This window comes from Hemiscyllium ocellatum, chromosome 6 (genome assembly GCF_020745735.1).
Source record: "Hemiscyllium ocellatum isolate sHemOce1 chromosome 6, sHemOce1.pat.X.cur, whole genome shotgun sequence".
In the NCBI taxonomy this organism is placed as follows: Eukaryota; Metazoa; Chordata; class Chondrichthyes; order Orectolobiformes; family Hemiscylliidae; genus Hemiscyllium; species Hemiscyllium ocellatum.
This window is the reverse complement of record NC_083406.1, coordinates 25,967,636-25,981,700: the sequence shown is the minus strand read 5'-3', so window position 1 is coordinate 25,981,700 and position 14,065 is coordinate 25,967,636. Positions and strand designations below refer to the sequence as shown.

Below are 14,065 nucleotides of genomic sequence, written 5' to 3'. Positions count from 1 at the left end.
GGTCAAGGTGAGGGTGATAGGCCAGGGTGGGGGTGGAGAGGTCAGGAAGATAATTGCAGGTTAGGAAGGCGGTGCTGAGTTCGACAGATTTGACTGAGACAAGGTGGGGGGAGGGGAAATGAGGAAACTGGAGAAATCTGAGTTCATCCCTTGTGGTTGGAGGGTTCCTAAGCGGAAGACGAGGCGCTCTTCCTCCAGCCGTCATGTTGCTATGGTCTGGCAATGGAGGAGTCCATGTCCTTGGTGGAGTGGGAGGGGGAGTTGAAGTGTTGAGCCACGGGGTGGTTGGGTTGGTTGGTCCGGGTGTCCCAGAGGTGTTCTCTGAAACATTCCGCAAGTAGGCGTCCTGTCTCCCCAATATAGAGGAGGCCACATCGGATGCAGCGGATGCAGTAAATGATGTGTGTGGAGGTGCAGGTGAATTTAAGGTGGATATGGAAGGATCCCTTGGGGCCTTAGATGGAAGTGAGGGGGGAGATGTGGGCGCAGATTTTGCATTTCTTGCGGTTGCAGGGAAAGGCGCCGGGAGTGGAGGTTGGGTTGGTGGGGGGTGTGGACCTGACGAGGGAGTCACGGAGGGAGTGGTCTTTTCGGAACGTTGATAGGGGAGGGAAGGGAAATATATCTCTGGTGGTGGGATCCGTTTGGAGGTGGCGGAAATGACGACGGATGATACGATGTATATGGAGGTTGGTGGGGTGGTAGGTGAGGACCAGTGGAGTTCTGTCCTGGTGGCGATTGGTGGGGTGGGGCTCAAGGGCGGAGGAGCAGGAAGTGGAGGAGACGCGGTGGAGGGCATCGTCGATCACGTCTGGGGGGATATTGCGGTCTTTGAAGAAGGAGGCCATCTGGGTTGTACGGTATTGGAACTGGCCCTCCTGGGAGCAGATGTGGCAGAGACAAAGGAACTGGGAATATGGAATGGCATTTTTACAGGGGGCAGGGTGGGAGGAGGTGTAGTCTAGGTAGCTGTGGGAGTCGGTCGGTTATAGTAGATGTCTGTGTTGATTTGGTCGCCCGAGATAGAAATGGAAAGGTCTAGGAAGGGAAGGGAGGAGTCTGAGACGGTCCAGGTAAATTTGAGGTCGGGGTGGAAGGTGTTGGTAAAGTGGATGAACTGTTCAACCTCCTCAAGGGAGCACGAGGCAGCGCCGATACAGTCATCTATGTAGTGGAGGAAAAAGTGTAGCTGCGGAAGATGGACTGTTCCACATATCCTACGAAGAGGCAGGCATAGCTGGGGCCCATGTGGGTGCCCATGCTACTCCTTTGGTTTGGAGGAAGTGGGAGGATTGGAAAGAGAAGTTGTTCAGGGTGAGGACCAGTTCAGTCAGTCGAAGGAGTGTGTCAGTGGAAGGGTACTGGTTGGCACAGCGGGAAAAGAAGCAGCGGAGGGCTTTGAGTCCTTCGTGATGGGGGATGGAGGTGTACAGGGACTGGATGTCCATCGTGAAGATAAGGTGTTGGGGACCGGGGAAGTGAAAATCATGGAGAAGGTGGAAGGTGTGGGTGGTGTCCTGAATGTAGGTGGGGAGTTCTTGGACTAAGGGGGACAGGACCATGTCGAGGTATGCAGAGATGAGTTCAGTGGGGCAGGAGCAGGCTGAGACAATGGGTCGGCCGGGGCAGTCAGGTTTGTGGATTTTGGGCAGGAGGTAGAAACGGGCGGTGTGGGCTTGTGGGACTATGAGGTTGGAGGCGGTGGATGGGAGATCCCTGAGGTGATGAGATTATGGATGGTCTGGGAGATGATGGTTTGGTGGTGGGAGGTGGGGTCATGGTCAAGGGGACAGTAGGAGGAGTGTCCGCGAGCTGGCATTTAGCCTCAGCGGTGTAAAGGTCGGTGTGCCAAATCCAACTCAACCCAACCTCCACTCCCAGCACCTTCCCCTGCAACCGCAAGAAATGCAAAACTTAAGCCCAAACCTCCCCCCTTACTTCTCTCCAAGGCCCCAAGGGATCCTTCCATATTCACCACAAATTCACCTGCACCTCCACACGCATCATTTACTGCATCCGCTGCACCCGATGTGGCCTCCTCTATATTGGGGAGACAGGACACCTACTTGCGGAATGTTTCAGAGAACACCTCTGAGACACCTGGACCAACCAACCCAAATACCCCGTGGATCAACACTTCAACTCCCCCTCCCACTCCACCAAGGACATGCAGGTCCTTGGACTCCTCCATTGCCAGACCATAGCAACCATAGAAGTGCCTCATTTTCCGCCTAGGAACAAGGGATGAACTCAGATTTCTCCAGTTTTCTCATTTCCCCTCCCCCAACCTTGTCTCAGTCCCAACCCTCGAACTCAGCACCACCTTCCTAACCTACAATCTTCTTCCTGACCTCTCCGCCCCCATCCCCACTCCGACCTATCACCCTCACCTTGACATCCTTCCACCTATCGCATTTCCAACGCCCCTCCCCCAAGTCCCTCCTCCCTACCTTTTATCTTAGCCTGCTGGACACACTTTCCTCATTCCTGAAGAAGGGCTCATGTCTGAAACGTCGAATCTCCTGTTCCTTGGATGCTGCCTGACCTGCTGCGCTTTTCCAGCAACACATTTTCAGCTCTGATCTCCAGCATCTGCAGTCCTCACTTCCTCCCTGAGCATATCAAGCTCCCAGTGACCCTATATGTTACCCTTCTCTTTAGAGGTGGGTAGCCCTTCAGACCCTCATCCTGCCTTTCCAAAAAATGGCCGGCATGCCAGTCAGCATCAGAATTTTCAAGTTCCATCTATCTCAGTTTCTATTCTTCGAGGTGCCCATAAATTTCATTCAAAACTCTGATTCTGTTGTAAACTACACCTTCACTAACAAAGGCAAGCACTCAAGATTCTATTGCATATCTTTCATGTGTACTCATGCATGGGACACCACTGCACAAACAAACTAACCTTTGCCAATTGTTTCATGTTGATTTTTGGCTGAATGAACAGAACTAAATTGAAGTATGGGAAATGTGACTACTGCAGATAGGATAGACGTAATGCTGGAATTTGTTCAAGGAGAACGAGCACTCCCAGAGTGTGGAATGTGAAAGCACACTTAGTCATTTACTTGCCAAATTTCTGACTAATGGTTATAAGCGTTCTTCATGAAAATTCAATATATTTTGGTACCAGCTCCAGCCAAAGTAACACAAATGAGCATTGACATTCAGGTAAAGTAGATAGGTCATATATCCACCAATAAAATGTATAAGTAAAAGGTAGAATTTAGCAAAACATCTTAATTTCCCATGTAATGATGTTTAACAATCTAAACAGGAGCTGATACATGATTTGCCACAATTATTATTGCATCTACAAAACAAACATTTATAGTTATTTATCATCTTCTTCATAATAATGTTTTGAGATCATGGTTTTTTTTTGATGTTAAGATTTGATCATGGTGTTATTAGAAAAATAACTACTCCCAAAAAAATATCATTACTTAATAAATTATATTTCAAGTGCCCGGTATATCGCAACAAGTAATCCCTCATAAGCTCCTCTTCCCTTAACTGATTCATAAACATTTTTGTGACATGCCTCTGAATGCACAGCTAGTTCCTTAATGGAGGTCTCAAAGTTTTACTCTATGTTGACTAAATTAACCAAAGTGTCGTAATATCTAAAGTGTGATTAATAGGAGCTGAAGACAAAAGACCAAAACATCAACATGTAGTATCCAAAGACCGGAAGTAGCTTCAGGCTGAGGCAACCAGTGCTAGCCTCTGCTTAAGAGTTTATATCACAAACACCACTGTATAGTCTGCCAAGCTATTTGATTTTTTAAAAAATCTAGATAAGTAAAGGATTGATCGGTATATGTATGAACCATAATTTTAAAATGTGTTTGGACAACAATCTCATTTTTTGTCACACCAACAAACCAAGTCCATTCGAGTCTTAGCAAGCCATGCAACCCCTCAAACCTGTTTTAGTGTTCCAGTTAAATCACATGTAAAGAGCCCTCTAACTTGGGTTTTTAAAGATAAATTGAAACTTCAGATTGACTGGATTAGATTCCCTACAGTGTGGAAACAGGCTCTTCGACCCAACCAGTCCATACCGACCCTCCGAAGAGTAACCCACCCAGAGCCATTTCACTCTAACCAATGCACCTCACACTATGGGCAGTTTAGCATGGTCAATTCACCTGATTTGCACATCTTTGTGACTGTGGGAGGAAACCAGAGCACCTGGAGGAAACCCACGCAGACATGGGGAGAATGTGCAAACTCCACACAGACAGTCACCCAAGGTTGGAATTGAACCTGGGACCCTAGAGCTGTGAGGCAACAGAGCTAACCATAGTTGTTGTTTGTCCAGATTCGCACCCAACTTTAATGCTTACGCTTGTTAGACATTTACAGCAATGACAATTCGATAGAACATAGAAAAGTACAGCGCAGAACAGGCTCTTTGGCCCACGATGTTGTGCTGAGGTTTAATCCTGATGTAAAATATAGTAACTTAGCCTACACACCCCTTAACTCACTGCTATCCATGTGCATGTCCAGCAGTTGCTTAAATGTCCCCAATGACTTCGCTTCCACCACCACAGCTGGCAAAGCATTAGATGCATTCACAACTCTCTGCGTAAAGAACCTACCTCTGACGTCTCCTTTATACCTTCCTCCTAATATCTTCAAACTGTGACTCCTCATACCAATCAATCCTGCCCTGGGGAAAAGTCTCTGGCTATTGACTCTATCTATCTAGATATTAGTTCCTTTCCTGTTATAGAATCCCTATGATGTAGAAGCAGAACATTTGGGCCATTGAGTCCTCTAAAGATCCACCAAATAGCATCCCACTCAGACCCAAGCTGCTACCCTAGCCCTGTAACTCTGCATTTCCCACAGCCAATCCATCTAGCCTACATACTTCTGAACTATTGGAGGAAACCGAAGCATCCAAAGGAAAACTGCACAGACACAGGGAGAATGTGCAAACTCCATGCAGATAGTCATCTGTGGCTGGAATCAAGTCCTCTGGTATTGTGAAGCAGCAGCATCACTCCACTGAGCCACCTGCCACCCCATGTTCTACATAACATTCAAGCAATACATATTAGTTCAGAGGATTTAAGAATCAGTTCTGCAGTATTGTCTTTTTTTTAATTATTCATTCATGGGATGAAGGCATCACTGGCTGCACCAGCATTTATTGCCCATCCCTAATTGCCCAGAGGGCAGTTAAGAGTCACTCACATTTCTGTGGGTGTTGAATGACGTGGTTTGGATCAGGTAAGGATGCCAGTTTCCCTTTCCTAAAAGGCATTAGTGAGCAGATGGGTTTTTCCAACAATCGACAATGAATCCATTGGTCATAATTAGATTCTCAATTCCAGATTTTTATTGGATTCAACTCCCACCATCTATCGTGGCGGGATTCGAACCCGGCTCCCAAAGCATTACCTGAGTCACTGGATTAATATTCCAGTGATAAAATCATTTGGCAATCGCCTCCCCTTTTGACTTAACTAGTCTAGTTTATATAGGTCTATGATTGACTTTAAATCACTGTTATTTCAATTTGCTCAATATCTGAAGTTTAGATAATTTTACACTGTGTCCTGATTGCTTACAGAAAGATTTCAAGAGAAAGTAATGAGGTTACCTATAGCTATTTAGAAAGAGAAATCTTTTACATTGCTTACTATGCTCTGTTGCTGTCGAAACATGAGGCAATTTTCTCTCAAAGGAAAACTGCCATGGAGATAAAAAGAGACTTAACGATGAAGACATTCTGTGAGTTAAAGCAGGTAGCCTTGATAAGATTGCAAGCAATAGATTGTGCTCATTTCCATATATTCTGTGTTGAAGGCCGTCGGCATGTATTGATTTTTTTTCGTATTGGCTTCCTTAAGCCTGCTATCAGCGGAAAGCGTGATTAAAGCTACAAAATCTCTGGCACTTCATCAACAACACATTTCTCCCTTTGTGGTCCACAGGCTGACAGTGACTAGCCATCCCCTGATGCCACACAGTGATTTGGAAGCAGGCAGCTCTGAGGAGCTCTTCCAGGCTGTGAACCATGCAGAGCAAACCTTTTGTAAGATGGAGATCTATCTGAAGCAGCAGCAGCTATGTGATGTCATCCTGATTGCTGGAAACCGAAAAATACCTGCTCATAGGTAGGGCATCTATACATTTCTCCTGTTAAAACACAGTGAGTGATTTAAAACTGATCTCTTTGTTATAAAAGAAGCTTTGACTCAGAAACGCCTTGGCTTTCTTTGGAAATACTGAATGGAATGCCTGTCTTCGTTAAACTCCAGCTCAAAAATATATTACCTTCAACTGAGGAAAAATAATTAGCCTGCAATCATCAAGGGCATTGGTATGGAACAGTGCTGTTTGGTCTCCATATCTAAAGATATTACTCTGGGAGGGAGGGCAATGATGATTTACTAGATTATTTCCTGAGGTGACAGAGTTATCCAAAACTGAGAGATAATGTATACTGGACCTATTTTCCATTGAGTTGCATTTTTTATTATTCATTCATGGGTTGTATGCATCACTAACTGGGCTAGCAAATATTGGTAATGGCTATTTGCTTTTGAGAAGGTGATGGTCAGCTGCCTCCATGAACCATTGAATTCTGTTTACTGAATGTACATACCCACCCCCTCCCCCCCAAAATTGTGCTGTTTTGGAGGGAGTTCCAATATAAGAGAGATGGTCTAATAGAAATAGAATATTCCTAAGGTTGATGATATTGTAGATGCTAAAAAATGTACTCTCCTGGTCAAGTAAGGAAATCTAGAACGTGCATTCATAGTCTCAGAACAAGGGCTGACACACTTAGAACTAAAATGTGGAAAGATTTCTTTATGCAAAAAGGTATAAATCTTTGGAATTCTCTACCCAAGAGATTTGTGGATGTTTAGCCATTGAGCAATTATCCAATGCTTATTGAGCAGAGATCAACAGAATTCTGGGCAATGAATCGATCAACTGGTATGGAGACTGGGTGAGAAGATGAAATTAAAGTAGAACATCAGTCACATTTTTGGTGAATGGTGGATTTGCCTCAAAAGATCAACTGGCCTCTACTAGTTCTTATATCTTATGGTCTTAACTTATGTGCATGAATGAGTTCTCCGAGAAAGATCAAATTCTAACTTCTTTCCAGACTGAAATATTGGGATGCTAAGCTGAATGCATGGTCAAAATTATATTGAACACAGCCTTGTGAAAAAAAAGTTTCACTTATTGTGCTAATAGTTAATTCCTAATTGCTTAAAATAAATGTTTCCCATACAGCAAGAGCCACTATTGTACTAACTTTATTTTTGTTTTTGTGACAATGTGTATATGTTATGTACATTATAGTATATCACAATTTTCATGTATTGAACACACTCAAAGTTAAAGGTGGAAGCTGAGAAAATGGAACGTATGCAAATGGTCTCAAGTGGCCAAAGAACAATGGAAAGGCTAATGTCCACACTTAATTAAAAATCATAAAACACCAGGTTATAGTCCAACAGGTTTATTTGGAAGCACTAACTTTCGGAACATCACTTCTTCATCAGGTAACGAGTGGGGCAGGACCACAAGACACAGAATTTATTGCAATAGATCACAGTGTCGTACAATTAAAACAATATATTGAACAAACCTAGATTGCTATTAAGTCTTTTATCTTTTAGAATCCTGCCCCACTAATTACCTGATGAAGCAGCAGTGCTCTGAAAGCTAGTACTTCCAAACAAACTTGTTGGACTTTAACCTGGTGTTGTGTGATTTTTAACTTTGTTCACTTCAGTCCAACATCAGCACCTCCATATCATGGCTTCCATATTCAATGATTGAGACTAAGATCTGGAGTCAGCATTAATTAGTTCAAAAACTGATTGAAATAAGTATTTTTTAAATTGAGCACGGAAGCATTTTTCCTCCACTTGGCTTTTCAACGATTACTAATTATTTTATTACCAATAATTTGTTTTACATCTCAATTTTAACGTGCTTAATGTGTGAAGGAGGGATTGTTGTTTCATTAACACAGCAAGGTTTTATTTACTTCAGTAAAGGAAGTGTAGGCAACATGCTCTACTGGAAGCAAAACAAAAATACTGGAATTGGTCAGCAGCCAACTCAAGAAAAAGGATTTACAACATTCCACTCATTTTGCAGTCACGCTGTCAGATGGAGAAATATATTTCACATACTTCAAGATAATTATTGTTGTAATTCCTTTTTTTTTATTGAAACCACTTACAAACATTATTCATGGGTAATCAGCTATTAAAAAATAGGGTAAACATGACAGGTTGAGGAGGCATGCTTCCTATCTGTGTGAGATTCCTTGTGTAGTATTTCACAAAAGGAAGTTAAAATAGATCATGTTTCCATGCTTATAAAATACTGGAATGTAAAGTGGCTTGTAAGCATGTTGATCTTTTGTGTATAATGAATTTTTCAATAATTTTATTACTTACACACCTGCACTAATAGAATCACATGCAACTGAGTTTTAAAAATACCGTCAGCAAGTGCATGATTGTGAAATTTGCAACAAATTATACACCCGAAAATAATGAGATATCATGCAGAGGCAAAATATTTCTGTACTCAAATTGAGACACATTTTAATTGCGGTATTTAATGTTTAATTAACATTTTTATCATGACCTCTTCTTTTTGTGGAAATAAGTTTCACTTATTTTGATTAATGCTGAATTTCTAAATGCATAAAAATTGTTTCCCACGTAGCAAGACCCACGATCTTACCAACTTTATTTCTGTTTTTGTTGATGTTATGTACATTATATAATATCACAATTTTCATGTAACCAATTCACTCAAAGTTGAAGGTGGAAGCTGAGTAAATGGAACAAAAAACACAGCAAATAGTCTGACGTGGCCAAAGGACAATGGAATGGCCAATGTCCACACTTAATGAGTAAGATTAAGATCTCAGTGAGTATTAATTAGTTCAAAAACTGGGCTTGAAATTACTTTCTTATTGGTCACAAAAGCATTTTTTCCACTTGGCTTTTCAATTATTATGAATAATTTTATCACCAATAATTTATATTACATCTCAATTTTAATATCCTTAATGTGAGAAGGAGTGGTTGATGTTTTATTAACATAGCAATGGATAGCATAATAATGTTGATTCATAAACATATAAAAAGTAAAGTAAGGTCACTGTTGTCCCACCAGATCATAGCGCTGCTCTTACATTGACGGGGAGAGCTCAGAAGAGTTTGTTAACATTTCCAGAATATGTAATAGGAATGAGAGTATGGAAAAGGTCAGGAATCAATGGTTAGCACTGCTGCCTCACAGTATCAGGACCCTGGGTTTGATTCCCCCCTCGGGTGACTGTGTGGAGTTTGCACATTCTCCCCGTTTCTGCGTGGGTTTTCTCTGGGTGCTCCGGTTTCCTCCCACAGTTCAAAGATGTGCAGGTTAGGTGAATTGGTCATGTTAACTTGCCCACAGAGTTAGTGCATACGTCAGAGGTAAATATGGGGAATGTGTCTGGGTGGGTTACTCTTCGGAGGGTCAGTGTGGACTAGTTGGGCCGAAGGGCCTGTTTCCACACTGTAGGGAATCTAATCTAATCTAACTTGAGGCACAGCAGATAAGGGGGTAATATGAGAATAGGAGAAGATGCAATGGTCAAGAAAGCACAACAATGTCTCGATTTCTTCAGGAGTCTATGGAAGTCCAGCATGTCCACAAGGACTGTTACCAATTTTTATAGATGCACCATAGAAAGCATCTTATATGGATTCATCACAGCGTGCTTTGACAACTGTTCTGCCCAGGGCCACAAGAAACTACAGAGATTCATAAACATAGCCCAGACCATGATGAAAACCAGCCTTCCATCCATTGAGTCGAGAGTTTGATGCTGGAAAGACACAGCAGGTCAGGCAGCATTTGAGGAGCAGGAGAATTGACATTTCAGGCGTAAACCTTTTTTCAGGAATGAGGCTTGTGGGTTGTGGGAGCTGAGATGTAAATGGGAGTGGAGTGGCGTGGGATGGGGGAAGGTAGTTGAGAATGTGATAGGTGGATGCAGGTGGGAGAGAAGGTGACAAGTCAGACAGGAGGGTTGAGAGGATAGATGGGAAAGGCGATGGACAGGTCAAGAGTGTGTTGCCAAGATGGAAGTTTGGGAATGGGATAATTTGGGTAGAGGGGAAATGAGGAAACTGGTGAATTCCACATAGATCCGTATAGTTGCAGGGTCACAAGGAAGAAATTAGGTGTTCTTCCTCCAGGAGTTGGGTGGTAAGGCTTTGGCGATGGAGGAAGCCCAGGATCTGCATTTCCTTGGCAGAGTGGGAGGGGGAGTTGAAGTGTTTAGGCATGAGGCGGTAGGGTCAGTTGGTGCGGGTGTCCCAGAGATGTTCTCTGAAACAATCCGCAAGAAAGCATCCTGTCTCCCCGATGTAGAGGAGACCACATCGGGTGCAACTGATACATAGGGTGACATTGGTGGAGGTACAGGTAAATTTCTGTCAAATGTGGAAGAATCCTTTGTGACCTTGGATGGAGTTGAGGGGGTAGGTGTGATGCAGGTTTTGCACTTCTGCAGTGGCATGGGAAGGTGCCGGGAGTGGGGTGTGGGCTGGTGGTGGGGCGTGGATCTGACTAGGGAGTTGCAGAGGGAATGGTCACCCCAAACACTGATAGGGGTGGGGAGGGAAATATGTGGGGTCTGTTTGTAGGTGATGGAAATGGCAGAGGATGATGCGATGTATATGTTGTTTGAGTGGAAGATAAGGACCAGGGGGGTTCTTTCCTTGTTGTGTTGGGAGGGGTGGGGTTTTAGGGCGGAGGTGCGGGAAATGGAGGAGATGCTCTGGAGGGCATCGTCGACCATGTGTGAGGGGAAATTCCAATCTTTGAAGAAGGAGGCCATCTGGGATTTTCTAAGGTGGAATTGGTCATCCTGGGAACAGATGTGGCGGAGACAGAGGAATGGTGAATAAAGGATGCCATTTTTAAAGGAGGTAGGGTAGGAGGTGGTGTAGTCCAGGTTGCTGTGGAAGTCGGTGTGTTTGTAATAGATGTCCATGGTTAGTCAGTCACTGGAGATGGAGGGGCTCAGGAAGGGGAGGGAGGTTTCCGAGATGGTCCAGGTAAATTTGAGGCCTGGGTGAAAGCTGTTAGTGAAGTTGATGAACTGTTCCTTGTGGGAGCATGGGGTGGGGGGGACCGATACAGTCATCAATGTGGAGGAGGAAGAGGTGGGGGATGATGCCGGTGTAGCTGTGGAAGATGTTCCATGTGCCCGGTAAAGAGGAAGGTATAGCTGGGGCCTATGCGGGTGCCCCTTTGGTTTGGAGGAAGTGGGAGGATTGGAAGGGGAAGTTGTTAAGGGTGAGGACCTGTTCAGCCAGGTGGAGGAAAGTGTCAGTTGAAAGGCACTGGTTGGGACAGTGTGAGAGGAAGAAACAGAGGGCTTAGAGGCCTTCGTCATGGCAGATAGATATGTACAGGGACCAGATGTCCATGGTAAAGATGAGGCATAGTGGCCCGGGGAAACGAAAGTCTTGAAGGGGAGGAAGGACATGGGTGGTGTCTGGAATGTAGGTGGGGTGTTCCTGGACTAAGGGGGACAGGACAGTGTCAAAGTATACAGAAATGAGTTTAGTGGGATAGGAGCAGGCTGAGACAATGGGTCAACCAGGGAAGTCAGGTTTGTGGATTAGATTAGATTAGACTTACAGTGTGGAAACAGGCCCTTCGGCCCAACAAGTCCACACCGACCCGCCGAAGCGCAACCCACCCATATCCCTACATTTACCCCTTACCTAACACTACGGGCAATTTAGCTTGGCCAATTCACCTGACCCGCACATCTTTGGACTGTGGGAGGAAACCGGAGCACCCGGAGGAAACCCACGCAGACACGGGGAGAACGTGCAAACTCCACACAGTCAGTCGCCTGAGTCGGGAATTGAACCCGGGTCTACAGGCGCTGTGAGGCAGCAGTGCTAACCACTGTGCCACCGTGCCGCCCGGATGTTCGATAGTTGGTAGAATCAGGTGGTGTGGAGTACGTAGACGATGAGATTGAAGGCTGTAGATGGGAGATCCCCAGAAGTGATGAGGTTGTGGATGGCCTGGGAGATGCTGGTTTCATCCATTGACTCTGTCTAAACTTCCTGCTGCTTTGGGAAAGCAGCCAACAGAATCAAAAGTCCCTCCCATTCCCCTTATTCACTTTTCCACACTCTTCCATCAGGCAGAAGATATAAAGGTTTGTATAAATGTATGAATAGATTCAAGAACCGCTTCTTCCCTGCTCCTATTAGAATTCTGAATGGACCTCTCAAATTTAAAATTTAGTGTTGATCTCGGTCTCTGTGCACCTTCTAACATTGTATTCTTTGCTTTGTTCTATTCTTGTAATGCACTTTGTATAGTATGATCTGGCTGTACTGCATGCAATACAAAACTTTTCACTGTACCTAAGTACATGTGACAATAATAAATCCAAACAAGTTAGGATAATGATGTTGTACATAAATGCACTTTGTATAGTAAACAATATAAATTAGCTTGTAGCACAGAATTAAATTAGTGGGCACAAAGTTGTGGGCATCACAGAGACCTTGCTGCAAGGGAATCAGGGCTAGAAGCTAAATATCCAATGATAAGCATCTTATTCAAAATAGATGAGCAGAAGGGTTGGGGGTTGTCTTGTTTGAACAAAAAAGAAATAAATAAATAGGATCAAAAGATGTAGAATTTGTGTGGATAGAGTTGAGGAACTGCAAAGGAAGAAGACCATGATGTGAAGTATGTACAATGCTCCCTTGCATGAGGGACAGAAAATAAGTTAAGGGTTAAAAAGAGCCTGCAAGGAACTCTTATTACAATAATCGTAGGGACTTCCATATGCGGGTGGACTGGGAATGTCAGATTTGAAGCGATGCTCAAGAAAAGGAACTGGTGGAATGTTTCTTAAATGTTTTATTTGAGCATCTTATGTTAGAACCCACTAGAGAATAGGCATTTCTAGATTTGTTGATGTGTCATGAGGCAGACTTGATTAGCAAGCTTGAGGTGAAAGAATCTCTTGGTGGTGGTGACCATAGTATGATTGAATTCATCCTGCAGTTTGAGAGGAAGAAGCTGGAAGTCTGGTGGCACTGTGGCTCAGTGGTTAGTACTGCTGTCTCACAGTGCCAGGGTTCAATTCCCACCTCTGGTAACTGTCTGTGTCGAGTTTGCACATTCTCCCCATGTCTGCGTGAGTTTCCTTTGGGTACCCCGGTTTCCTCCCACAGTCCAAAGATGTGCAGATTAGGTGAATTGGCCATGCTAAATTGCCCATAGTGTTAGGTGCATTAGTCAGGGGTGACTGTAGGGGAATGGGTCTGGGTAGATTGCTCTTCGAAGGATCGATGTGGACTTGTTGGGCCGAAGGGCCTGTTTCCACACTGTAGGGAATCTAATCTAATCTGGAATTAGATGTAACAGTACTACAATTAAATAAAAGTAACTACAAACACATGAGGGACTAGTTGGCCAATGTTGAATAGAAGGGGAGCTGAGCAGGCAGGATTTTCAAGGGTAATTCAGAAGGCACATCAGAAATTCATCTCATAGAAGAAGAAACACACTAAGGAAAGGCAAGGCAACCATAACTGACAAGACAAGTCAGGAACAGGATAAAAGCAAAAGGATAAAATGTACAACATGGTGGAGATTAGTGGGAAACCAATCAATTAGGAAGTCTTTAAATATCCGCAGAGGACAACTGAAAAAGCTAGTAATATAAAAGAAGATTGCAAGATTTATTTTTAGATATATAAAGGGCAATATATAAAGGGTAAGGGAGAGGAAAATATGGTCATTGGACCACTGGAAAATGAAGCTGGAGAAGTAGTGATCAGGAGCAAAGATATGGTGAGGAACTGAATAGGTATTTTACATCAGTTTTCATTGTGAAAGACGCCAATAGCATATTAGAGCTTCAAGAGGGTTGGGGGTAGAGATGAGTGTGTAGGCCATCAGTAAGGAGAAGGTTCTAGGGAAGTTGAAAAGTCTGAAAGTGAATAAATCACCCAGACAAGTT

At 43.8% G+C, this 14,065-nt stretch overlaps 1 protein-coding gene across 1 annotated transcript in view; it reads left to right on the top strand.

The window, feature by feature from the left end:
* Positions 1–14,065, top strand: part of LOC132816620 (kelch-like protein 1) — a 402,871-nt gene that overhangs the window by 138,926 nt on the left and 249,880 nt on the right. Inside the window, exon 2 of the mRNA XM_060826433.1 lies at positions 5,955–6,137. Within this exon, the coding sequence (XP_060682416.1) occupies positions 5,955–6,137 (183 nt within the window). The remainder of the gene's footprint in view (positions 1–5,954; positions 6,138–14,065) is intronic.